General features: G+C 37.1%; 2 protein-coding genes across 4 annotated transcripts in view; one reads left to right on the forward strand and one right to left on the reverse strand.

The window, feature by feature from the left end:
• The window catches only part of cpm (carboxypeptidase M), a 379,572-nt gene that overhangs the window by 209,962 nt on the left and 142,459 nt on the right, over positions 1-27,151 (reverse strand). The window lies entirely within an intron of this gene.
• cpsf6 (cleavage and polyadenylation specific factor 6) overlaps positions 18,212-27,151 on the forward strand; it is a 61,412-nt gene continuing 52,472 nt past the window's right edge. For all 3 annotated transcript variants that reach the window (XM_028807375.2, XM_028807392.2, XM_028807384.2), the window contains exon 1: positions 18,212-18,343. In XM_028807375.2, the coding sequence (XP_028663208.1) occupies positions 18,284-18,343 (60 nt within the window). In that variant the 5' untranslated portion in view covers positions 18,212-18,283. The remainder of the gene's footprint in view (positions 18,344-27,151) is intronic.

A 27,151-nucleotide genomic window follows, 5' to 3' on the forward strand; every position in this document is an offset into this window, starting at 1 on the left:
CTCCATGCATGTATGCATGACAATGTCTTAGTTACTTATATCTTGTTATGTACTGAAGCAATAAGTGACAAATGGATTCAATATTTGGAGCCTCTGTTCTATAGTGTTCTAGTTGGTGTGATGTAAACCTTATTAATACAAAACATTGTTTCGTAAAGCTTTGTTTAATAACAGTGACTAATAGATAGAACCGCAGCGTCTCATATTTTAATGTGTTACCTTGGCAACCAATTGTTATGAGAGAAATGCATTATTTAATTCGCTACCAGCAATTGAGATACTTCTTTTGTATAATTAAAAAGAAAGGAAATAAAATTATTTTAGATATCCTAATGTATTAGTATTAAGTTTTAAATCTGTTATAAGTAATTAGCGCACCAGTTTTCTATTTGCAGATGATGTGCAACAAAAGTAAATCAAGAGATAATATCTGATTTTTGTTCAAGTTTTTTGTACTTAAAACAATTCCTTACCTATTCTGTACTATCCATTCCCCTTTTTCTGAACTTTCTTTTTCTAATATGTTAAACTTACAAGTAATCTGGAGGTAAATTAGGTTTAACAGTGCAAAACAGTCATTGCATATCCTTAGTGAGGCAATATTTTACCATTTGTAACTTCAGTAAATGAACAGTACCACCTTGTGGCAACCTTGTTTATATATTATTGTGCTTTTAATTGCCTTTACAATGAAGAATTGATTGATTTTACTGTAATGAATAAAACATTCATCCATCCATTTACCAAGAACGCTTAATTAACTGTGTATTTATAATATTGTAGACAGCTTTTGGTCTCCATATAACAAAAGAGACATACAGTATGCAAGGCTATATGCTGCTGACACTCAAATTAATATATTAAAATTTAAATGCTCACTCCACTACACTAGGATTTTGTGACTGTTGCTTTCGCTATTGCACTGAGTGTAACTTACATTAACAAGAATCATACTATCTTAAATATCTGAGCAGGGAAGAAATTTTTTCTTTTCTTATTTAAGGGTTTGTTGAATGAAAGCACTGGCATATTGACAGAAACCAAAGCATCAGGATGTTTTTCTTTTTCACTTTTAATAAAGAATACCTGTATTTATTATGTATGCCCCAGAAACTTGCAAAATTGGTGCATAATGTCCGTTATCAAACACAATTAATGGATTTTACAATGTTTGTTTTTTGCCCAGATGCTACTACTATTAGTTTACTGAAGTTCCTTATTATTGGACATGCTACATATAATTACCCATGAGTAAAACTGTCCTGCCGTAGATGAGGTCCGCCTCTTGTGATTCATCTGCTGATGGCCTTCGCAAAACACAATATTACAGGAAACTCATTTGACACAGAGTGGCCAACCCGCTCCCTGGCATTTGATTTATGGGGCAGAGTTGGCTGTTGGCTAAAGATGGTGATGAACAATACCAAGAAGGTCATCAAGGCCATAGCTTGCAACTTCCTCTTAAACGCCCTGCCCAATTTTCTTGCTCAGTCAGGCCAACAACTGGAAATCAAATCTATGGAAAGCCTTATCAAAGTCATCAAGCAACACTAGGTGGCCTTGCAAGTCAAATGCTCAGGACAGTCTCCTAACCACCATAAACTCTAGATGGGATGTGTCACCATACCTAAGCCTATCCGCTGCAAGATGGAACCATCAGCTGGACCAAAGGAGAAGCCCTTAACCCTCCTCCACTATTACAAGTACAGGGAGGGGGGCCACACCATACTGTACTGCTCTTGCTTCAGTGAGCCAATGAATTGTAGCTGGGCACGAGGAGAGAAGTATTGTTTCACTGCCCATCCCTTGTCCCTTCCCTACACTGGGGTGTTTGTTGTTAATGGGCACAAAGTCATGGCAATAACTGATTCCAGCTATAACATTTCTATTTTGGTTCACCATTTCTTGCTCCCATGAAAGTGCAAACCAGGAGTTAAACAACAACCCTTTGATTTTCCTTTGTGTTAAGCTCTGATCATTTTCTCAGCTAGTCTGGCTTCAGTCTGTTTGGATGTTTCACTTGTTCTGATCCAGCAGGTGGCACTGATGTACAAACTGCAGGATACAGGGAAGAAAACCCACTGCGACCTCCAGGGTTAAAATTTTGGGTTTCAAAGCAGTCTCTCTTGTCCTAAAAAGTAACTATGCAAAACGTGGTGAAGATTGATGAGAGGGTGTAGGATTGTAGAGGGAACATATAGACGGACATTCTGTTTTATATATATCGTATATACGTTCAGACTCTTTTAGAGGCACTTCAAATTCTGGACAGGTGCATTCTTTTTGCTTTAATTATCCTTGTGATGCATTTAAATTTTGATTTGACTCCACCTGTGGCAAACTGAATTACTTGGATACAATTTAGAAAGGCACACACCTCTGTTTATAAGAACGCAATTCACACTGCATGTTAGAAGAAAAAGTAATCCATGAAGTCCAAGGATAACTGTGGATTCTTTGAGAGAGTCTGCAACTCTGAATTCATTCAACGACTAGTAAAAATGTCGGTAAACTCTAAGGCTAACTTACCAGCACACTATCTTAGTACGGAAAGACAGATGTTTTCTGTCCAAACTGCTTTTACATCTGTTCTGTCTCTGAAAGAGGAAGAATTTCAGTGGATTTAGAGGGAATTTACAAGTAGAACAGAGCTCATTCTGTCATCAAAAAAGCTAAAGGAGAATGCCATTAGCCTGACTGCTAAAGAGTGAAGTCATTGGTTCACTTGGTAAAATGGTCTTTTGTTTAGCCCCTAGATAAGCAGCTTTCTACTCTAACAGTCACTATGTAATAACACTAGCAACAGGGAATCTGACCATAGAAAATTGCAAATCAATTTAGTTTAACATAAAATGATATTCCCAGTCCCATCTAATTCAATTCAATGTATTCTAATGAAACAAACTAATCTTTAAACGTCTAGTACACTACACACAAATAAAGTTAAAATAAAAGACAAATTTCATGTAACAAAAATTCAATATACATGTAGAAATATACTCACACACAGTATAAATCATTTGTGTTTATTTGTTGTCTGTCTGTGTGTTTGGTGCCACAGACAGATTTTTATGAAATGTAGAGGGGTATTGTTATGGACATTGAGAGGAAAAATATTGAGCCAGGAAAGACCAATAGGTGAATGGCACAAATGCAAAGGGCAAAAAAATATGGTTTGGGAACAGGCTCTGGTTAGTATTGCTAATGAGCCCACAATCCAAAAACCAAAGTCAAAAACTTTGGTGGAAAACCTTGACCACAAATACAATAAATCACAAGAGAAGCAGAGTGATTTGAGTTTTTATTCAGAACTTGGATATTTATCACTACATGCTGCCATCTTACATAAAAGCAAAAAGAGTTGGTTTCGTCCGTTTATAGGAGATGGACGTCTGAAGCAGAGCTCCGCTAGCAGCAGCTTTATTTTCCCACGTATTTCATATTATTTAGAGGTATCCTGTATTTAACCCGACCAAGGAACTTCCACTACAATATACAAGCATGAGTAACAAGAAGAAAAGTCAGAAGGAACCGGAAAAGAAACTTAAAGCTGCATCAAAGTCCGGACAGACTTCTGGCCTGAGTGCAAGTGTAAGGTATGGCCTCACGGAGACTGACCTGGAACAGGCAGAAGAGTGCGCAGAATTCCTAGGACCCCGCTCCATTGTATCGTCTCCAGTCGAGAGTGAAAATGGGAGCGAAGGCGCAAGTGATACAGGTCGCGAGGGATCGCCGATTTCTGAGGATCATTCGAGACTAGAAAGGGCTCTGCAGGACGTGCTCTCATCTACTCATCGCGAGCCTGTAACAGGAGCTGCATTTTCACTTGCGGAGCACGAAAGCCGAAGCGAACTGTCCGAACTGAAAGAGATGATTGCTACACAGAAAGAGATGATCGCTACACAGTCAACTGCCATGGTTACGGCCATGAAGGAGCTTAAGAATGAGCTTAAGAAAGATAACACAAATGATCTTAAGAAGATGGCCATTGAGCTCAAGAAGGATAACAAATATAAGGAAACGCGTCTATTTAAACGTTTCGATGTGAACTTTAAAGGCATGTTGGAGAAATTAGTGGAACACATTGAAGAAACTAATTCCAAACTGAAAAGGCTTGATGATCATATTAATGACGTTTCAGATCAGCTGGAAGACGTTAAGCAGGGACTCACGGCTCGAGTGGAAACAGCGGACCAACTGGCATCTAACGCCGATGAAAAAGCCACAGCTGCGAACTGGGAATGCAAAAAACTTGAAGACAGACTTGCAGCCCTGGAGGATGGGTGCAGAAGAAATAATATAAGAATTGAGGGTATACCTGAGAAACGAGAAACCTCAAGCCCAGTGAAATTTGCAGTAGAATTACTGTCTAAAATAATTGGAGATGACTTTAAACTCGACAATGAGATAGCCACGGCTTATTGCACAAAGATACCAAGCGCCTTTAAACCTAGGTCTTTTATTGTCCGCTTCGAGCGACTAAGATGTAAGCTTGATGTGATGGCACTTCTCAGACACAAGCAAGAGATTATATTCGAAAATAATCTTATTCGTATTTTTCCCGACTTCTCACCATCAACAGCTGCAAAACGCAGATCCTACATCGACATTAAAAGGATTCTACGGGAAGCCGATATCAAATACAGCCTCTTGTATCCTGCCAAACTGAAAGTGGAAGTTCAAGATCGACATTATATTTTCTTCAGCAAAGAAGAAGCTGAAAAAGAATTAAAGAAGCTGTTTCCGACACTTTTTTGAAAGTTAATTAAAATTAAAGAGCCGTATTCTATCAAGGCACGGGAAGGACCTATGATCTGATCGCTGGATCCATGTTTAAAGAGACTGGTATTATAATTATACATCCCTTATTTTCTTTTTTTTTTTTTCTTTTTATCTGGACTTTATATGTTATATGTTTATGTTTTAATTAGAGTTATAGAGTTATAGACGTGAGTGTGAAAATGTGGAAGTGATTAAAGTAGGATTCGTTTTATTTATTATTATTTTTTTTTTAATTATTATTTATTTATTTATTTTTTTTATTTTACTATACCTTAAAGTAGACTGTTTAACTTCATACCCTTGGTTTATTGCTTGTTCTACTATTTATATAATTACCATTATACTATTACAGTAGGAATTACCAGGTTTATCCTAGACTAGTTTTTAAAATCATTCCCAGGGTTGTTTTTTTTTTTTTAAATCTTAATATCTTAACTTAAAAGCGCTGAAGATTATTTCAAGCTTAAATATTGTTAATGAGAACATTTTCGGCAGATAGTATTAAGGATTTAACTGTAAAAGATATCTCTGTTTTAATTCTGTAACGCCGCTGCAGGGTGGGGTTTGTTTTGTTTTGGACGTGCTCTGTCTCTTCGTATGTCAGAGGACTGGAACATCGCGAAGTGGGATCTAGCCTCATGTGGGGAGGCAAAATGGGGGGGTGGGGGGATAAAGGGGGGAGAGAAGGAGAGCAGGTTATATCTAATCTATTCTTGTAATCCTTATAATTATAAATATCAATGCAACAACAGGCTAAAATGCAACAACTCATGGGGAATCTTGAAACTAAGATTAAAACTGCCATATTACCAATTAAAACTATAAATGACATTAAAAACTCAGAATCAATGTCTCCATGATGGGACAGTTAACTTTGTGAGCTGGAATGTTAAAGGCCTGAATCACGAATTAAAGAGAAAGAAAGTATGCTCTCACCTAACAGGCTTAAACGCTAAAATAGTATTTCTACAGGAGACCCACTTACTAACCAAGGATCAGTTCAGATTACAAAAAGACTGGACTGGCCAAATGTTCCATTCTAGCTTTATAAAGGAAACTAGAGGGGTGGGAATTCTCATACATAGAACAGTTCCATTTGTAGCATCAGATGTAGTGTTGGACCCTGAAGGGAGATATGTGATGGTCATGGGCAACTTATATAACAGTAAAATGATTTTGATAAATGTTTATGCACCCAATGTTGATGATAAGGAATTCATGCAAAATCTATTTGCATCCATTCCCAATGTGAACACTCATAAAATTATAATGGCTGGGGACTTTAATTGTGTTTTAAATCCACTCTTAGATAGGACTCCTGTGACAGGGGGGACGACATCTAATACTGCAAAGATAATTACACAGTTTTTAAATGATCACAACTTATCAGACCCCTGGAGGTTTCTTAACCCAAACTCAAGAACATATTCGTTCTACTCACCAGTGCATTATAGCTACTCAAGAATTGATTATTTTTTTATAGATAATAATTTCCTGCCTACAATTAAATCATGCAAATATGACACAATTGTTATCTCTGACCATGCCCCTCTAGTCTTGGAGCTAAAATCAATAAGCCCCTCATACTCACCTCACAGATGGCGTCTTAACCCTCTTTTATTGGCAGACGAGAACTGCACAGAATTTATATCCAAACAAATCAGTTTCTTCCTAGAGACAAACACGTCCACAGAGGTTTCTGCAGGAACACTCAGGGAAACTCTAAAGGCCTTCTTAAGAGGCCAGATTATTTCATATCTTTCCCATAGAAATAAATTAGAAACCAAGAAAGTGTCAGAGCTAAGAAATGAAATTACTAGAATAGATGAAGAACAAGCCAGGCGTCCAAGTGAAGCTCTCCACAGGAAAAGGCAGGCCCTGCATACAGAACTTAACATCTTAACAACTAAAGAAACTGAACAACTTATTTATAAGTCTAGACAGCATTACTATGAACACGGAGAAAAAGCTAATAAGCTTTTAGCTCAACAAATTCATAAACAAGAAGTTCACAATGCAATACCAGTAATCACCAACAAGAATGGAGAAGAAATCATCGACCATAATAAAATAATGCACACATTTAGAGATTACTATAAGTCTTTATATTCCACTGAGCCCAAAGAAGACAACACGCAATCTAATGCATTTCTGGATAATTTACAAATACCACAAATAGATGCTTTAAGTGCTGAGGAACTGGATAAACCTCTAACGCTAACAGAATTACTAGACGCTATAAAGTCACTACAAAGCGGGAAATCATCAGGCCCTGATGGTTACCCCGTAGAGTTTTATAAGAAATTCTCCACTCAGCTAGCTCCACTCTTATTGGTAACATTTACAGAAGCTAAAGACCACCAAATACTACCTCAAACATTTCGACAAGCATTAATCACCGTCTTTCCTAAACAAAATAAGGACTTGTTACAATGCGCATCATATAGACCAATTTCACTCCTGAATAATGATGTTAAGATACTCTCAAAAATCCTAGCTAGAAGGATGGAGAAAGTGCTGCCCTCGGTAATATCACAAGATCAAACTGGATTTATTAAAGGCCGACATCTATCTTCAAATCTCCGACGCTTGTTTAATGTTGTATATTCACCAGCAAAATCAAACACCCCAGAGATATTACTATCATTAGACGCAGAAAAGGCATTTGACATGATCGAATGGAATTACCTTTTCACTGCACTGGAGAAATTTGGGTTTGGCCCGAATATTTGTGCTTGGATCAAACTACTGTATACCAGTCCAGAAGCTTCAGTTTGTATTAATAAAATTTGCTCAGACTACTTTAAACTAGAACGTGGTACCAGACAAGGATGTCCCTTGTCGCCACTGTTGTTTGCAATCGCTATTGAACCACTGGCGGTTCGCTGCCGAAATTCTTATCAGATAAAGGGGATTGTCAGAGAAGGACTGGAACAGAAAATTTCTCTATATGCAGATGATATGGTCTTATATATATCGGACCCAGAAAACACTGTCCCTGCTGTTTTAACAGCACTAACAGAATTTCAAAAGATATCTGGTCTTAGAATTAATCTGAATAAAAGTATACTCTTTCCAGTGAACTCACAAGCATATAATATTAGATTAGACACCCTACCTTTTACCATAACAGATCAGTTTAAATACCTAGGGGTAAATATCACAAGTAAATATAAAGCTCTTTATCAACAAAATTTTGGCGTCTGTATGGAAAAAATTAAGCAAGACTTGCATAGATGGTCAACCCTTCATCTCACTCTAGCCGGAAGAATTAACATTGTTAAGATGAATATCCTTCCTAAACTTCTCTTTTTATTTCAAAACATTTCAATATATATCAATAAATCGTTTTTTAAACAGTTAGATTCAATAATAACCTCATTCATTTGGAACTCAAAACACCCACGTATCCGAAGAGCGACCCTACAAAGACCTCAGGCAGAAGGTGGCATGGCTTTACCTAATTTTCAGTTTTATTACTGGGCAGCAAACATACAAGCCATAAAAACCTGGACACAAATAAATGCACATACCCAGGCTTGGTCTGCAATAGAAGTAAAATCCTGTAGTACTTCTTTATATTCCCTGCTCTGCTCTCCAATAAATGAAAGTTATCGCAAATATACTAATAACCCAATTGTGCTTTACTCACTCAGAATATGGAACCAAATTAGGAAGCATTTTAAGATGGAAAATCTTTTATCAGTGGCACCTCTGCAAGGGAACCACCTCTTTCAACCTTCGCAAGTATATCCAGTTTTTAATACCTGGAAAAGTTTTGGGATTAAAATGCTCAGAGATCTTTATATAGACAACATATTTACATCTTTTGAACAATTACGTTCAAAATTTAACCTCCCAGCTACACATTTCTTTTACTATCTTCAAATTAGAAATTTTGTTAAACAGAAATTGCCCGATTTCCCCCACCTTGCACCCTCCACAATGCTGGAAAAAATACTGCTCAATTCCGAGGAAACAAACACTATTTCCGCAATATATAAAATCTTATTAGAGTCCCTACCTTTCAAAGACCCAAGAGGACATTGGGAAGAAGATCTCTTAATCAATATATCAGAAAAGGAGTGGAAGGTAGCAAAGCAGAGAATTCACTCGAGTTCTATATGCGCAAAGCATAGAATTATTCAACTAAAAATTATATATCGAGCTCATCTGTCTCGCTTAAAACTGTCCAAAATGTTTCCAGGCCAGGATCCAACCTGCGAGCGCTGCAACCAAGCTCCTGCCTCACTGGGTCACATGTTCTGGGCCTGCACCAAACTAACATCATTTTGGACAAAAATTTTTAAGTGCCTCTCAGACAGCCTTAGTATCACAATCCCTCCTAACCCACTAACAGCTGTGTTTGGTGTCCTTCCAGATGGACTGGAATTGGAGAAGGACAAGCAAACGGTGATTGCATTCACTACACTCTTGGCACGCAGACTTATTTTGTTAAATTGGAAGAATCCTAATTCTCCTCTTATAAGTCAGTGGGAAACCGATGTTTTATATTATTTGAAATTGGAAAAAATCAAATTTTCAGTTAGAGGATCTGTACAAAATTTTTTCAAAACATGGCAGGATTTAATCAATATTATTTTAGAATAAGAGAAATAACTATTATTGCATTTAACTCCCTTCTCCATCTCTTATTTATATAGATATTTACTTCTCCCCTTCTTTTGTCTAATGTTGCCTTATTAAAAAGCTTAAAGAAATTTTCCTTTAGCTAAGCTCTCCTTCTCAGGGGTGGGGTTTGATTTGTTTTCAAATTTGTTGGGTTATAAATTGATCTGTTTGTATGGAATGATTACAATGAAAATTAATAAAATAAAAATATTAAAAAAAAAAAAAAAGGACAAAGTGTAATATACTATACTCATATACTCAATGAAGGTGTGTGATTCCCTCATCTGAACTATCTAGATGGTCATCATCTGATATGTTTTCCAAAGGTTGCTGGCTCTCCATTATTCCTGTTAGTAGATCATCTGTCTGGTCAGTATCTTCATTTGCAGTTCCTTTGCCAGTCTTAAACATCTCTCTTCATGCTTCTTTATGTTCTTCCACAAATACTACATTGAATAATTAATGTTATGTCAATTCACTGATTTTATAAAAGAATAAGATAACAAAGTTAATAATTCTTACCTGATGATGTTGTGTTCCAGTTGTTCCATTCCTTTTATTTCACAGCTGACATGTACTTTTTATCTTCAGTGTTGTGGTATCTTGAAACTATTTGCTTTAATAACATTTTCTTATGCCCAGTAAAATTTTAAGATCATTAAAAAAAAAAAAAAATAAAAGCAAAAAGATGACCTACTTGTCCTGTGACCAACAACAAGCATAGTGACCATAAATAATAAGGCTCCTGAAAAAATACAAAACGTGTCGCAAAATGGTGGGAAAGATATGAACACAATGGTCATAATAACTAAATGAAATTAATAATGAGCAGAAAAGTAAACCAAATCAACAAAAATTAAATTAAAATAAATTCAAGGCAATTAGAAACCTGGATTAATGATAACAACAATAACATATTTCAATATTATCAACTGGAAAACAATTGCACAAACTGAAAATGTCAAAAAAATAAGTTCCCTGAGGATCCCAAAACCATTTTCAGGCTGGCTATATGTAGAATAACTCTATTAAAATAATGTGTCAACTTTTCTGCTACAAAATGGTGACTGTAAATTCATGTTGTGCTCATGTGCTATGGAAATTTTCAGATTTGTCCTTTATGATTTTACATTTCTCATTTTGTTCTGTTCCAAATTTTTCTGGAGGAATTTTTAGAGAAATATGAAGTCACACAAACCACGAAGGTGTTCTTTAAAATGAAAAAACAAAGGAAACTTATTAAACAAGTATCATGTCCCTTAATGCAGCCACCAAATGCCATTTCTGGTCAAGATGGTTATTATTTGTTTTATTTTATATATTGAAATGATGTAAATGGGCAGTATATTGTGACAACTCAGTGAACCGGGATAAAAGAGATGGAGTTTCCAGTTTCCACTTGAATGGTGTTGATGTGAAATTAATCACTGGGAAGGTCATGTTTCTTGTAGTATGTGAGCACAGCAAACCTTTAGCTCGAAATTAGTAAAAGCCAATGGGAGTGAAGGTGGAGCTTGGCCTAAAAATTAGAGCACCAACAATCCTATTACATAAGTTAAACACTCTAATACTATGTAATTGGGCTCAACTTCAGGTTAAAACTGCCCAACAAAATGAGGCGGGATGGAGCTATTAGTATTAATGAGACATAGTAAAGGAGAATCGGTATTCTTATTATTATATATTATTACTCAGAATTACATATTACCAGTTCTTTTGCAGGTTTTTCTTTCCCATGATTATTAACAAGGCACAGGGCCAGACTGTGAGAATAACAGGCACTGATTTGTATTCACGTTCTAGCATAGGCAACTTTAGGCAGCATGCTCAAGGGTGAGCGATATAAGAGATCCATTAATCTGTGCCTCCATTATAACTAAAAATGTAGGAAACAAAATACTAACATCCATTAACTGCTACACCACCAATGTTCTACAATTTAGTAATGCTACACTTGCTTTAAATATTTAAGGGATACAGTGTTTGTAAAAGTACTCACCCCTGGATGTTTTCACATTTTATTGTTATACAACATTAATCAGACTGGATTTACTTTGGATTTTTTAACATTGATCAACAGAAAAAGACTCTGACTTTAATGTCAAAATGAAAACAGATATCGGCAAAGTGGTCTAAATTAATTGCAAATATAAAATACAAAATACTGCGGTGGGTTGGCACCCTGCCCAGGATTGGTTCCTGCCTTGTGCCCTGTGTTGGCTGGGATTGGCTCCAGCAGACCCCCGTGACCCTGTGTTCGGATTCAGCGGGTTGGAAAATGGATGGATGGATGGATGAAATACAAAATAATTAATTGTAAGTATTCAGCAACCTCAAGTCAAGTAAAGGTAGATTTACCTTTGGCAGCCGTCACAGCCTTGAGTCTGTGTGCTCAGGTCTTCCCCATTTTTCTTTATAAAACAACTCAAGTTGTTCATGGAGATTGTGGGTGAACAGCCCTTTTCGAGTTCAGACACAAATTCTCAATTGGATTGACATCTGGATTCTGACTTAGCTTAACTTTGTTGTTTTTAAGCCATTCTTACGTAGCTTTATGCTTTGGGTTGGTGTCTTGCTGGAAAACAAATCTACACCCAAACCAAAAGATTCTCGCAGACCATATCATGTTTTCCTTCAGGATTTCCTGTATTTTACTGCATTCATTTTATCCTCTACCCTCCCAACCCTTCCAGGGCCTGCTGCAGAAAAGCATTCCCACAGCAGGATGCTCAGCACCACTGAGCTTTATGATGGAGATGGTCAGTTTTTGGTAATGTGCAGTGTTTGGCCTATTGAATAGTATAATGAAAAAAATGTAAAAATTAATCTCCTTAAATTTTTAAAATGGTAATCTCTGCTACTATTAACAGATAAAGTAAAGTAAATATCAAATGTCTCCACAATCTTTCCAGAAATGAATTATGTTAAATATATTTTCTCTTTTAAGAAGAGCTTTAACCAAAAATGTATTAAGTGAAAAGCAAATGGAAAAATTAATTATATTTATTTTTTTATTGTTTAACATCTTAGTTATTAAAAGATACACTCCCTTCAAATAGTACATCCATGGAAGCCGCTTTTTCTTTGATGTCAGCTGTAAAATATTGGAATAGTTAACTTTTATCTTAGCAGACATGGGTTTTACATGTTTAATCCAATCTTTTTTACAGAAGAGTTGAAGTTCTTTCATACTGTAAGGGAATTTCCTGTGACTTCTATCTATTATCCCAAACCTACAAGGACATTTTTGTCTTGAAGAATACACAAAATGGTTATAATATGCCAGTAAAGATGAGTTAACATTATTCTTGCTGCTATTTTAAGATTATCGCTAGCCTCTGGGATTAGTTTTCTCTTTATCCTTATTTTTGCAATATCCTGGTAATGACATACCTCCTCCACTTTTTCATGATGGCCTTCACAATGGACCATGAGCTGTGTAAAACTTTCAGAATTAATTTATTTTTCTGTCTTGATCTGTACCTTTCAACAGTATACTGTAGGTTGTAGACAGTAGGACTTTTGGGATCTTTGAATTTACACTTGATGTTATTTTGGAAAAATTAAGTGGGTAGAACTGGTGAGTTTTGTTGGGCTGAATGGCTTGTTCTTGTATAGATTGTTCTAATGTTTTATTAGTTTCTTGTTGACCATAGTTATTTCTGCTCTGTACAGCAAAGAAACCCTTAGATAAATCCTACAGAACAAATGATGTTATTTAGGGCTAATCAGACTCACTTCATCTTAACCTTCAGGGGAAGGTTACTGTAAATATTGTACATAACAGACAGGTTGGGAGCATGAGCTGATTTAAACGCATTTCTGCACCCACCACATGGTGAACCACCCGGATTGAGATCCAAGTGCAGCTGTGCAACAGGTGACACCTCAGCACCACACTGAACAGTGTGAGGTTTTTTACAGTGGCTGGAGTGCCAATCCTGCCACCAACCCCTGGGTTTCCCTGCAAGTTGGAGGAGGATATAACATAACTTTGTCAATCCCTCTTAATCTAAAGCAGGATACATAATTTAGTGATTCAACCTATCCCAACAGCAGCTTGTGCAAGAGAAGAAACAGTTCTGGACAGTGCATCAGTCCTTTATATGCCCTCTAACACTAAACACACACCTACACACATGCCCTGTTTTGAGTTGAAATTCCACGCAGACCGAATGATTAGACATAGGATTTAAACCTAGTAGATGAGAGCCTTGAGGCAGAAGCACTAATAACTATACTACCATTCTGCCCTTGATTCAGGAACCATATTTAAAATGTTTAGGTTAATTAATGAACAGTGTTTACATTTAGTGTTTGGAAGCATTTACTCAAAATCCTGTTCTACCTTTCCACATAAATAAACCAATCAGCTCAAAGAACAGGGACCAAAATTTTAATTCTTGAGACTGCAATTACAATATATTATGTTTATTTATATTCCACACCTTTCTTTCATGCAAGCATCCATCCAGCCTTCATTCCATCCATTTTCTAATCCCACTTATCCAGGACATGGTCTCTATGATGCTGGAGACAATCCTAGCAAGTATAATGCACAAGGCAAGAACAATCTCTGGATAGGGTGCTACTCCATCACAGGGTGAACACAAATACTCACACTCATACACACAAGGGCCAACCTAACAATACCATTTCACTTAACCTGCATGTCTTTGGAGTATGGGAAAAAAACTAGAGCTTTTATGCATTTCAGGATGCTGGATTACTGTATTTCTTTTGTGTTGTTGTTTTAACTTTTTGGCATTGTCAAGAATATGATCTTTCTGCCATGTTTATGGGGACAAAGAGGGAAGTGGGAATAGGATGTAAGAAAAGCAAACAGAATCATGTGCCTGTCTGTTTCCTCCACAGTCCAGAAGCTGTTGACTGGGAGGAAGAACAATGACATCAACATCACACTGTCCACATCTCTGTATCCGACTATGCCCAGTTGTCTTCCCCTTTAAACACTTATTAAAGGTTCAATGGTCTGATATGATTTGTATTGATTTCAGCCTTTACATGAACAAAAGATGAAAATCTAAGAAAGTTGTGTGCAATTTTTATATCTACTGTACTAAAATATTTTCTTACTTTTATTTATACTACCTGGTCTTTAAATCATTCAAAAGGCAACAAAGAAAAAAAGAAGAAAATTTTAGTCATAAAGCTGTCCTACATTGGACACTTCATGCTCATGGGTTTTATGCACTGGCTAAAACTAGAGTCAGTGAATACAGTAGAAAATGTCTTGAGATAGATATGAATCAAATAGCACTCAGGCAAAAGATAAAATATTTAAAAACTAACAGCTTATCTTTTGTTGTCACATTCCTAAGATGGTCTCCTTTGGTGTGTAGGCACTAGTTGTGGTAAGTGGGTACACAGCAACTAGCTGCTTCCACTTTTTACTATTGTAAAAGTACAATCCCTTTCAAATGCATAGTTTATCACATATCAAGATCATATTTTACAAATGTTTTTTTTTTATTATAATTTATTGCTGTAACAACATCATTAGTGGTAAATTTGATTGGGTGAAAACTGATAATTAAACAGTAGTACAAACATACTGTATAGCATGAGGACAATGATAATCATTTGCAAACCTAGGCATACTAACTAAATTATTATAAGGAATCTTGCAGTCTGCAGTACTGACCACTTAGCATCTTCTTTTGCTTAGCTTTGAATGTACAATGTAGATATCTCTCATCAATATATATTTTGTTTCAGTACATGTGGAAGCAAAAGGGTGATGAAAGTTTATGGTGTTTCTTAGAGCAACATTCTATTGAATTATTGACACTATCATCGCAGGGACATCAAATGCAATTGCATTGGCCTGATCCAGTCCTACTGTATAATATCTCACAAGAAGGAACTTTTAATTTGAATCACAAGCTCAGTACATTTTGCTTTGTTCTGGTATACAATTAATTGTATAATCTGAGCTAGTTTGAAGATACACTTAACTATTTTCACTATTATGGTTCACTTAAATGCTAAAAATACTATATTATTATTTATTAATCATTTTTCTCATGCTCAGTTATTCAAATGAATGCAGCATTAACAAAAGCACAGAAACAGGCTCTACATTGTTTCTGTACCTTTGGTAACACATACGTATACAGAGATTGATTCTGATCTAGTAGTAGATGCACATGAGAGTAAGATAGTTTTATTAGTATTCACACATTACACACACATGACCCCCAGCCCTGAACTATATTACCCCTAGGAAACCAGTATAGGCACTGACTACCTGCTGACGTATAATCAAAGCAGTTGGATTAGAAAATGCATATATATTTCACTTACAGCTGCCTGGTTATACACATATTACAAAAAGCTCACAACAATGAAGTTAGCTACTTATTCCCAATTACTTTTTTACTGGCAGTCAGCTAATTCATACACCTTATGTGTCCCAGTTACTTATTTTATGGTAACAGGAAGATACAACATATACTGTACAAGGTATACAGTATATTGATTTCAGTCATTAAAATTGATCAATAATTCAAAAAACAAACATTCAGTTAAATGGGCACTCTAAAGGACTAAATTGTATTGAACTACATATTTAAAAATTCAAAGTTTTTGAGGAAGGACAGATTTATTTTTTAAATAGCTTCAGACTGTTGCCATTTTGACTTTTAAATTTTAGTTTGCTGTGTCTATGCATCCTATGCTATGCCGGTGTAAGGATTGTAATTACCATGTTCATAAGAATCACTGCAAGTTGTGAAGCTTTTTTGGGGTCCACAACTCCCCCCCCCAACCCCATTTTTGTACCTTTGGACCTGAAAAACCAGTAATTTTAGGCCATTTTTAAACATATTTTGTGCAGGAAATTACACCCTTTTGAAAAAGAGTAAACCAATCAGCGTCATTAGCAAAAATGGTCAGAATGACTTAAAGTTATGCATGTCACATTAACTGACCCCTGGGGTCCATACCCTAATGGAATACAAGGGGTCAAAATTACTCCTTTTCACAAACGTTTGAAAAAATGGGAGTCACTAACATAGGCATGTGGCGTGTTGTTTTATGCTATTTAAATGTTCCTGATCATGAATTGGATATTTTTCATATTTGATTTTTTAGTGGTCCTAGTCCTCTAAAGGCCACTCCCAGCAGGTTAAAAACACTGCTGTGTGAAATTACACACCCCCACCCAGCTACCACATTTACATATTGATATATGTACAATAACTGCCTTGATTGCAATCCTCATTTTCACTCTTTCTATTTACATTCATGTCTACTTAAATACTTACATTTTTGTTTATTTATAGTAAATAACCTAACTAGGCAAATTATTAGTTAATGTTCACATATCAGTTAATGTTCACATTAAACACCAGAATATGGAAAAACAACAAAATGTATTTCTGTAAAACATTCTCATACACAGAATGTAGCACAAAGAGCTGTATAAAATGTCAAAGGAACAGTTGCAAGAAAAGAAATACAATTTAAAATTAGGTAAGAACAGGAAAATCAGTTCAGTGTTCTTTAATGGCCTTCCTAGTTACTGGATCTGAATACAACTGAACACCTTTGGGATGTAGTAGAATAGAAGATTCACAGCAGAATGTACTGGTAACAAATCTGCAGAAATAGTGTGATGCACACATGTCAACAGGGACCAGAATCTCAGAGGAACTTCCATCATCTTGGAGAATGCACGCCACAGACTCGAGTTTGTTTAGAGAGCAAAACGAAGCCCTACCCAGTATTGGTACACTGCTACTAACAATTTGCACAGTGCTTATATTTTAATATTATACTAGCCGACACCGGCGGTGTAAGAATAGGAACGGAAAACGGTGAGAAAGGAATTCAGAAATCAAGAAGAAATAAATACTTCTTGAAAGACGCAGTTGTGAATAGGTGTTTTAGTGGAGACGACAGATGAGTCGAAAGATGTACTCGTACTATAATATCAGGTCTGTGCTCTGGTTTTTGGGTATCCGACAGTGCATGTAGAATTTCCGGCCAAGCAGGATTACATGTGAAAGTGATAAATAAATCAGGCTTTCCGAATTTACGTCCTATTGTCATGGCATCCTGATAGTTTTATTGCATGTATCTTTGATTTCCTGGAAATGTGGACGGTAATATGATCATTTTACCTACACGTACGTTGTTATTTTCAGCCTTAGCTTGCAGTGCGTCTAATAGTCCTTTGAATTGTTCCACGCGCAGATCTTGTTGATGTAATCTGCGATAGTTAAGACGCGCACCCTCTGTTTTAACATACACATCTACGACGTACTGTTGGAATAGTTTGCCGCTGGAGTGCAAAATACTAAATGTATTCCTCATTGATAATCTGTACGCGTAAAATTGGCATTGAGTAAGCCTGATTCGGTTGGCGGTTCTTTTATCGGTTATACAGTAGTGTCTATTTATAATACTAGTTATTATTGTGCCGTGTTGCGCATCTATTTTGTTTTTTTCGTTTGAATGCGTATGTGGTTTTTGGTATACAATGCTTTGTAGGCACTGACAGTAGTGATTTTCTATATTCCTGTTACTGATCATGTCGCTTGCTTAGTGTAATAAATAAGCTAAGTTCAGTCTCGTATAAGCTGTTGATCAAGCGTGTACGAAGCACTGCAAAAATATACATCATCGCAAGCGCTCACTACATTCCACTATCATGCAGCAACACACAACAGGACAAACGAAACAACACACTTGCCCTTTTCTCATCCAAAACACAAATACAAAATTTTAGGGGGGGTTGGTGGGGTGCGTGCCGACCGGATGTGACGACAGACGCCTTCCTGCGCGCGAGCGAGTGTGTCGCCTTCTATGCAGAACGCCTCGCGGAGGAGAGGCTGAAAGGAAAATGGCTGACGGTGTGGACCACATCGATATCTACGCAGATGTGGGAGAGGAGTTCAATCAGGTGAGAACGTTAGCTTTTATTGCAATTATTTGAAAAAATATTCGTACTAAACGTTTATTTTTTAAGTAATGAGTCGGTTACAGCGAGGTGATTTCGTGATGAGTACCTACACAATCTTGGAGGCAAGACATACGTGTGTTATTGTTTCCGTTTGTTAGGTACCCGTAGGGGATTCTTCATTAAATATAGTACATTTAATGCCTGAAAGCTTGGATTGTTTTGCACTTTCTGACGTGCACCGTTTAAAGTGGTGCATCTGACTCTGCATGGTGATTATCAAAGAATAAAGGAGAGAGAACTCGCCGTCGGTCTTATTGTTCGATTTAGGCTTTGCGACGAAGTTTAGGCCCAGAGTGTTTACTCTAGGGGAGCGGGGTCGCGGGAGCGCCTGTTGTGTTCAGCGCCTGTAGTATTCATTCCAAGAAACGGGGATACGCCTTTCACTTAGTGGCAACTGGCATTGTTGGTGTAATTGATGTCAAATTATTTTATAACCGACTACAGTTATTTACCGTAGCGGGTCCGGAGCGCTAAGCATCAATTCGATAAGAGGCAACTTTATCCAGTAAACTCCAAACCGTTCTGAAACTGTCAGTGGTTCAGTAATGTTTATCCAAATTGTATTAGATCTAAATCGACTGGCGATAAGGAAGTGAAGAAGTTAACAGAACACTTAAAAACCTACTGTAAATTGTATTAAGCGGCGAATTAATTTTACCGCTTGACTAATCAGCATCTTTTTCACTTGGTTTATATAAAAGTATAAAATATGAATCCAGGTAATTGGGCACATTGCACTTTGTTTTATGTATTTTAATTTTATTCCTCAGCGACCTAAAGCTTTGAGTCACATTGGTTTGTCTTTGACGTTCAGGGTTCCGTAGATTTTCTTAGATAAACTTTATTAATTCCAAGAGGAAACGTACATGCATGCAGTAAACAATACCGCTCGAGACAAGACGCACCTCGATATGTTAGCATTAATTTACAGCCAGAACAACGCCAGTTGCACTGTATTAGATTTGACAAATCTCAAACATTAATGTAAGTGTGCGGCATTAGAGCATCGGCAATCATAAATTCTTGTACATTCGCAGTTAAAAAACGTTTTAACTAAAACACTTGCGCGAGCATGTAAGATGTACTTACTTTAGTTGATGGGTGAAGGTCGAAAGCATTTGCCTAGTTTGGTCTTTTCCAAACTGTGGTAATTTGGATATTGGGCAATTTGGTTCATGCCAATATCCCGAACACGTTCCATGCAAAAAAAATGGCCTAATCGTCTGAAACCGAGGGTCGCGGCTAGAGTAGGCCAAGCCCATACGTCTGGACTTCTGTGCCACTAGACTCAGATTCCAGCTCCTCTGGGGAATTCACAGGTGTTGCCAAGCCTCCCGAGATAGTTTTAAGAAAAAGAACTACACAAAAGACCAACACATCTAACAGTGCAAATATATTATTGTCTGTCAAGATCTTAGGTTTCAGGGACAAAATAAATGAATACAGTAGTAAGTGACAAATTTAGAATTTTTTTTGTGATAGATTAAGATTTGGTAAGGAAAGCAATCAATGAGAAGACAACCTACATACAACGTAATTCCAGGTGCTGGTTATACACACACACACACACACACTTGAATCATGGCTCTTCTGTAGTAAGGCAATGAAGTATAGCAAGTTTTTTATGTATCAGAAGTTTATGAATATTGTGAAATATAGATCACATATTAAATCATCTCTTTAAGAACTGGTGTGAAGTCAAAGTATTTTGAATAACATTCATTTGGATGCACACCATATATTTTTTTTCTCCCTGAGCTGACAATATACAGAATATAAATATAACCGTACAGGACCACTGGCGATTCTACCAGTATGTTCAGGAAAACACTATCCATGTGTTGTAAGGTTACTGAACACCCATAACATAGTATGTATATGTTACTTCAAAACAAAACCTTGAAGCTTAATATATGCATATGAATATTGTTAAATCAATATTGTATTTATACTGACTGTTACATGCTGTCTGGGTGTACTTTTTTGTGTATGTCTTTGCTAATATTGTATTTTTATCACTGTTCTAAGGAGAGATGCACTATTGATCAAAAGTTTTAGAACACCTCAGTTTTTCTTCAAATTTGATCAGTTGAAATGCAGTGAATGACCCAAAAATTGTGAAAAGGTAACCCGAAAACTGCCAGAGGTTTAAATTTAAAGTTTAGGTTGGCAAAAACTGAAAAAAGAAAGGCCACAATATTACAAATGGGCCTTCTTCTGGGCACAGCTAAAAGCTTACAAATGACAGATGTTTGCCTCAAATTACAAGGCTTAATTTACTTTAATTCCTGCAGAGCAATTTGAAAACCCTCTTGTCTGTCTTAAAGCAGAGTTGGAACAGACTGTTACTATATCCATCTTTAACCTAGAAAATTGTAAATTACACGGATAATGGAAAGAAAACAACAGTTAACAATTTAAATGAGACAGAGCATTGTTACCTTAGAAGTGTAGGCCTTTCATTCAGAGAAACTGCAAAACAATTCACGAAGTACAGTGTCCTTCACAATCAAAAGACAATTGGAAATTGGAAGAAACACTGATAGGAAAAGATCTGGTAGATCCAATGTCACAATCCAATCAGAAGACAAGTTTCTGAGGGTCATTTTAGGTCATTCATTACATTTCAGCTGATCAAATTTGCTGAAAAACTAGAAGAAATTTCGACTGGTAGTGTACAAGTTAGGGGTGGGCGGTATGACCAAAATTCTATATCACGGTATTTTCCTAAATTATCCCGGTTTCACGGTATTGGAAGGGTATTTTTTTCCCCATGCATGAGTGAATGTTAACCACATTTTCCACTGCAATTACTGCAGTAGACTGGCTAAGAATAACCTATTCCACTGTTACGAGAATTGTACATTGTACAAAAAAACATTTTAATGTGCACACAAGTATTAATACAGATTTGCATGGCCCCATAAAGTGATAGTTTTCAAGGGGGTGACACTAATGAAGAGAAGGAATCACATTGCATGACAGTTGCAGTCAAAATATAGAACCTTTTTATTGAACAAACTTTGCAAAAACTTAAACTATGATTTTGACAACATATTTTCAACCATCCAAAGGGGCATTTAGACTTAGTAAAATATCCAGAGGTGCTTGTCAAAACTTGTATTGCACTGAACATGTCTTAGAAAAGTAATAAATAGTAAATATTTTTTGTGAACCAACTACACTTTCTGTTAATGTTAACAATCTCTGTCCACTGACACATTAAAGTGACTTTTTAAACAACTTTACCATCAATAAACTGCATAATATTTAAACTAATAAATAATAACAATAAAGTAAATAATAGTATTATTACTGATAGCTGCACTATTACTTCAAGACTTCAAGCCCAGGTGCATTACACAGTATTCACCAAATTAAAATAAAATAAAACAAGTACAACTTTGTGATGACATCCTTACCAACTGTACCATCATTTAGGCAAACTGCATTAATATGGGCCTTGCTTCAAGCTAAGCTATATACATAAATAAAACAACTGTAACTTGCATTTACTGTATAATGCTATTTGTGGTATAGCCCTACGGAAGTGCATTTGGGCCACGGTGAAGAAAAAAAAATACAGTAAAGAGGGAAGAAAAAAAACAAACTACCGGTATATGTCAAGAATAAAGTCGACATGCTGACTTTATTCTCGACATTTCCACTTTAATTTTGACGCTTATATCAAGATTAAAGTCAACATTTCCACTTTATTTTCATAGTTTACTTCATAATTAAAGTAGAATGTCATAAACTAAACTTCATCCTAAAATCAATGTTTAATTTACTTGATTTTCTGAAACCTCGTCATAAGTTAATGCAGCACATTAAATGCTTTGTGTTGTGTTCCCCGACCCAGTTGTTAATCACTACGCTTCTTAAAGTGACTTCCTATGCACTAAGAGGAGGCAACAATCACCACACAGAATCCATTCATTTCATGGTATTCCTGCTCTCTAAAAATTTAGAATGCTAAGATAAATACTTGATATCATTTTCATGATGAAATGCATTAAAGCAGGTATTAAACAAGCATGGTAGTGAAGCGGTAGTGCTGCTCCCTGGCAGTTAGGGGTCCCCAGGTGTACGTTCAGTGTAGAGACCTTTATGGCAGGTGTGACAAGGCTCCAAAAAACTGGATGTATGAATGGGTATCGCACAGGTTTAACTTAAATATTGTGTAAATGTTGGGTTTGTGATCTGGTGGTTGGAGACACGAACACAGAATTCAATGCATTGTCTTGTGAGCGGGCTTTCTTTATTGCACGCGTGCTGTCTCTATCTGACGTACTAAAACCCCAGTTCCTATCCATCCTTTTTCTTTCTCCACATAACCAATCACCACACGATAAATGTCTTTGTGAAATTAAAACTAGTTATAAACTTAGCCCACTGAGTGTTCAGAACTTTAAAAAAATATCTTCGTTATACATGTTTAATTATGCCATCCATTCAGAGTTGCGCCCATCTCTGAACGAGTCGCCAGAACATCGAAGGATAAATACAAGCAAAACATACACTAGCAGGGTCAATATAGCACAACAAAACCCCACATCCTACATGACTTTGAAAGGAAACTGAAGCTCAGAGTAAACCCACCAGAAAAACATGCAAATGCAAGGCAGGCACGCCGCCGTGCCCCCATATGATTAATGCATGCTTTAATGCATTTCACCATGAAAATTATATTAAGTATTTATTTTAGCATTCTAAACGTTCAGAGAGAAGGAAGATCATGAAGTGAATGTATTCTGTGCGGCGATCGCTGCCGGCGCCTCCTGTTAGTGCAAGAAGAAGTCAGTTTAAGAATCACTTAACACAAAGCATTTAATGTGCTATATAACTTATGACAGGGTTTGAAAACATGTCGTCACACTATTACACAGTACCCAGGTACATTACACTGTATTGAAAACAAATGAAACAAGTACAACTTGGCTTGCAGTATTATCCAGTAGTATAGAAACAGTATTTACACAACTGACCTTTTAAAACTAAAGTATCTCCAGGCTCTGTCCATTTTCAACACGCAGCATTCCTATACTACCGCCCACTATTTGGTGGTGTAGCAGTGAAAAAGAGCCCTAGTGCAACAAATCTGTATTTAGCGGTGTAGCAGTGAAAAAGGTCCCCACTTGAACAGTTTCCCGCTGCGCCATGTTCCGAACGTCGTTTAGGCAATTTAAACCGGTGTTGCGGTATAAGAAAAATCCATATCATAAAAAAAATAAACGGTTTTCGGTATGAACCGGTATACTGCCCAGCACTAGTACAAGTAATAATTTAATTGTACTGTGTATACATGGCAATAAAACTGAAACTTTGTTTACTTCATACCTGCATATCTGGCTGCCAAGATAATCTCTAACTCAACATAGTAGGGCTGCCACCAACAATTATTTTAATTAACAATAAATCTATCAACTATTTTATTGATTAATCTAATGACTAGTTTTGACCATATCAAGTGGGCTTGTGAATGTATGCTGTTTAAATATTGAATAATTTAATATATAGTGTCACGGGCGGCTGGGTGCCATACCTAGCCGGGACACCTATTTAACGCCTCTGCCAGGAGAGGACAGCTGCCTTGGTTGCTATGGGGGTCACGGGAACCGAGCTGGGAAGCTCAACCCTATAGGGGCCCGTGGCCACCGCCAGGGGGTAGGTTCTGGATGCTGAAGCCCTGGAAGCCAGCACTTCCGCCACACCAGGAAGTGCTGGCGGAAGGTATTCCAGGGTCACCTGGAGTGCTTCCAGTAGCTCAGCTGGCACTTCCACCACACCAGGAAGTGCTGGCGGAAGGTATTCCAGGGTCACCTGGAGTGCTTCCAGTACCTCAGCTGGCACTTCCACTACACCAGGAAGTGCCGGCGGAAGTTCATCAAGGGGCATCTGGAGCATATCCGGGGCAGCTTAATAGGGGCCACATTCCAACAGTCGGAGAGCTGGTGTTGGGCGGGAGGAGATAAGCCTTGGGAGAGTGGAGAGAAGACGGTCTGAAGAGGAGTATTGAAAGGCTCAGCGAGAGAAGGGTGATTGGTGCTGGAAGCACTGTGTGCTGTGTGGGACTTGCACTTGTAAATACTTGTAAATAAATTGTGTGTGGTGGACTGAAGATGGTGTCTGTCTGTCTGTGGTTGGGCTGGCTTTCACTTAGAATTTGAAAACATCAGGATACCAAAAAACACAAATTAACTCCAACAAGAACACAAACAAGACAGCACTCCTAAATATCATAAAATATTTAACGGTTAAAACTAAAGTATTTTTGATATAATGGACTTATTACCTAACTTAAAACAAGACCAAAAAATAGGCTTTTGACTTTTTAGACTTAAGTTTTACAATTAATTCATCCTAATAATTATTTTACATGTATGTTTTAAAAATCCATCTTAAATTAAGATTGAAGATATTCATCATAAATAGGGCGGCACGGTGGCGCAGTGGGTAGCGCTGCTGCCTCGCAGTTGGGAGATCTGGGGACCTGGGTTCGATTCCCGGGTCCTCCCTGCGTGGAGTTTGCATGTTCTCCCCGTGTCTGCGTGGGTTTCCTCCGGGCGCTCCGGTTTCCTCCCACAGTCCAAAGACATGCAGGTTAGGTGGATTGGCGATTCTAAATTGGCCCTAGTGTGTGCTTGGTGTGTGGGTGTGTTTGTGTGTGTCCTGTGGTGGGTTGGCACCCTGCCCAGGATTGTTTCCTGCCTTGTGCCCTGTGTTGGCTGGGATTGGCTCCAGCGGACCCCTGTGACCCTGTGTTTGGATTCAGCGGGTTGGAAAATGGATGGATGGATGGATATTCATCATAAATATAACTGCAAGGAATATCTGGCATAAAGCAGCCCAATGTTTGTGAAGTATAAGTTACACAAACTGAAATCACTGCAGGAGGTGGACAACTCTTGTCTCTTAAAGAGAGGATTGAGTTAAAATCAGTATTCTATACTTTTGCAGTTGTAAAAAAATAATTATACACTTTTCGCTAACAGTTACTTTTGGGACTGCCGCCTTTGGTACATCAACACACTTTGTTCTAAAGTGTGCAATGTCTGCATAACAAGATTTTTTTTTATTTAATTCTCATTGCTTTTTATTACCACCAACACATTTAAACATTATTTCATAAAAATTATGACGAACAGAGCTGATAATATACAAGTAAATACATCTGTTCATTTTAAATTCTTGGTTTTCATCTGCATTTTTTCACTTTATCAAAAGCAGTCTACTAGATATCTTAACCAGTAGGTTACTCCGTACAGTTAAGTGCACCTTAATACCACATAAAAAACCTATACATCACACAGATTAATTCACTCAGAACAGTTCTTCATATAAAAATTACTCTTAGTAATAGTTTCAGAAATAAGAGGCAAAGTGAAGTGGGAGAAAACATTCTTACTCCGAATAACACTTTATAGGTGGCGTTCCGTATAACTCTTCCTGGGCACTACTTTACATAGGGGGTTATGGACCACAGGATGGTCATCAGGTTGTTTGCACTGATTTTTTTTTTTTAGCGGGAGCAAAAAAAAACACTTGCCCTGTATTAAAACTATTATTTAAAATGTTGCTAGCAATTATGTCCAATAGTGTTTGAAATGCATCTTTAATCTGCCACCACTTCATGCAGAACTATTAGGAAGTCGATCATAAAACATACATCTATGGAATAGACACTAATAGACCATATAGATGTTATTAAAAGTTGTCTTTAAAGTTACTATTGTGGCAAGTTTTTCCTAGTTGTGTATTTAGTCTGTCACTAAGGCTTAGGTCACTAAGTTCATATATTCACATTGAAATATTGGGGTTTAATACCACCGCGGAACAGTGGTCCAGCTTTGTACCCTTGGCAGAGTCCCGGAGGGTGCATGGGAGTTTGCCGTTGGCTTTTTTAAAAAAAGTTAAAATGTAAGGCACTCCTTTGATATATAGCGTAATCAATATTTCATATTATCTCATGTACACATTATAGTTACATAGCTATTTACCCACAATCAGTGCTTGAAGTGGATTCTCCCAATGTTATTACTTTTACATGATGAGGTGCACGTGTATCTATAATAATAAAAGGCAAAGCCCTCACTGACTGACTGACTGACTCATCACTAATTCTCCAACTTCCCGTGTAGGTGGAAGGCTGAAAGTTGGCAGGCTCATTCCTTACAGCTTACTTACAAAAGTTAGGCAGTTTTCATTTCAAAATTATACGCGTAATGGTCATAACTGGAACCTCTTTTTTGTCCATATACTGTAATGGTAGGCAGCAAGATGGCCGTAGGAGACTGAGTTGCGTGTCGCGTCATCACGCCTCCCACGTAATCACGTGAACTGACTGTGAAGTCAGTACGTAGAAAAGAAGGAGGAGCCCCAAAGAGCGCAGAAGAAAACATTCATTACACAATTGACAAGGCAGCGAAACAATAAGAAGCGAGTGAGTGACGCATACAAGCACCTTCATAAGACACGAGGTATAAAAAAGCACGGTGTAAACCGTAAGTCTAAATTAACTTTATACAAACGCTCCCGCTGCCGTTTGCAATACCATATTCGCGACATACAAGTTTAATGAGAAGACACGAGGTATAAAAAAGCACGGTGTAAACCGTAACCTTAACTTTATACAAATGCTCCCGCTGCCTTTTGCAATGCCATATTCGCGAGATACAACTTTAATGAGAAGACACGAGGTATAAACGACAGTTTGCATCACTTTGTAACAGAGTTAAAATTGCTGTA

Source organism: Erpetoichthys calabaricus, chromosome 1 (genome assembly GCF_900747795.2).
Source record: "Erpetoichthys calabaricus chromosome 1, fErpCal1.3, whole genome shotgun sequence".
Lineage (NCBI taxonomy): Eukaryota > Metazoa > Chordata > Cladistia > Polypteriformes > Polypteridae > Erpetoichthys > Erpetoichthys calabaricus.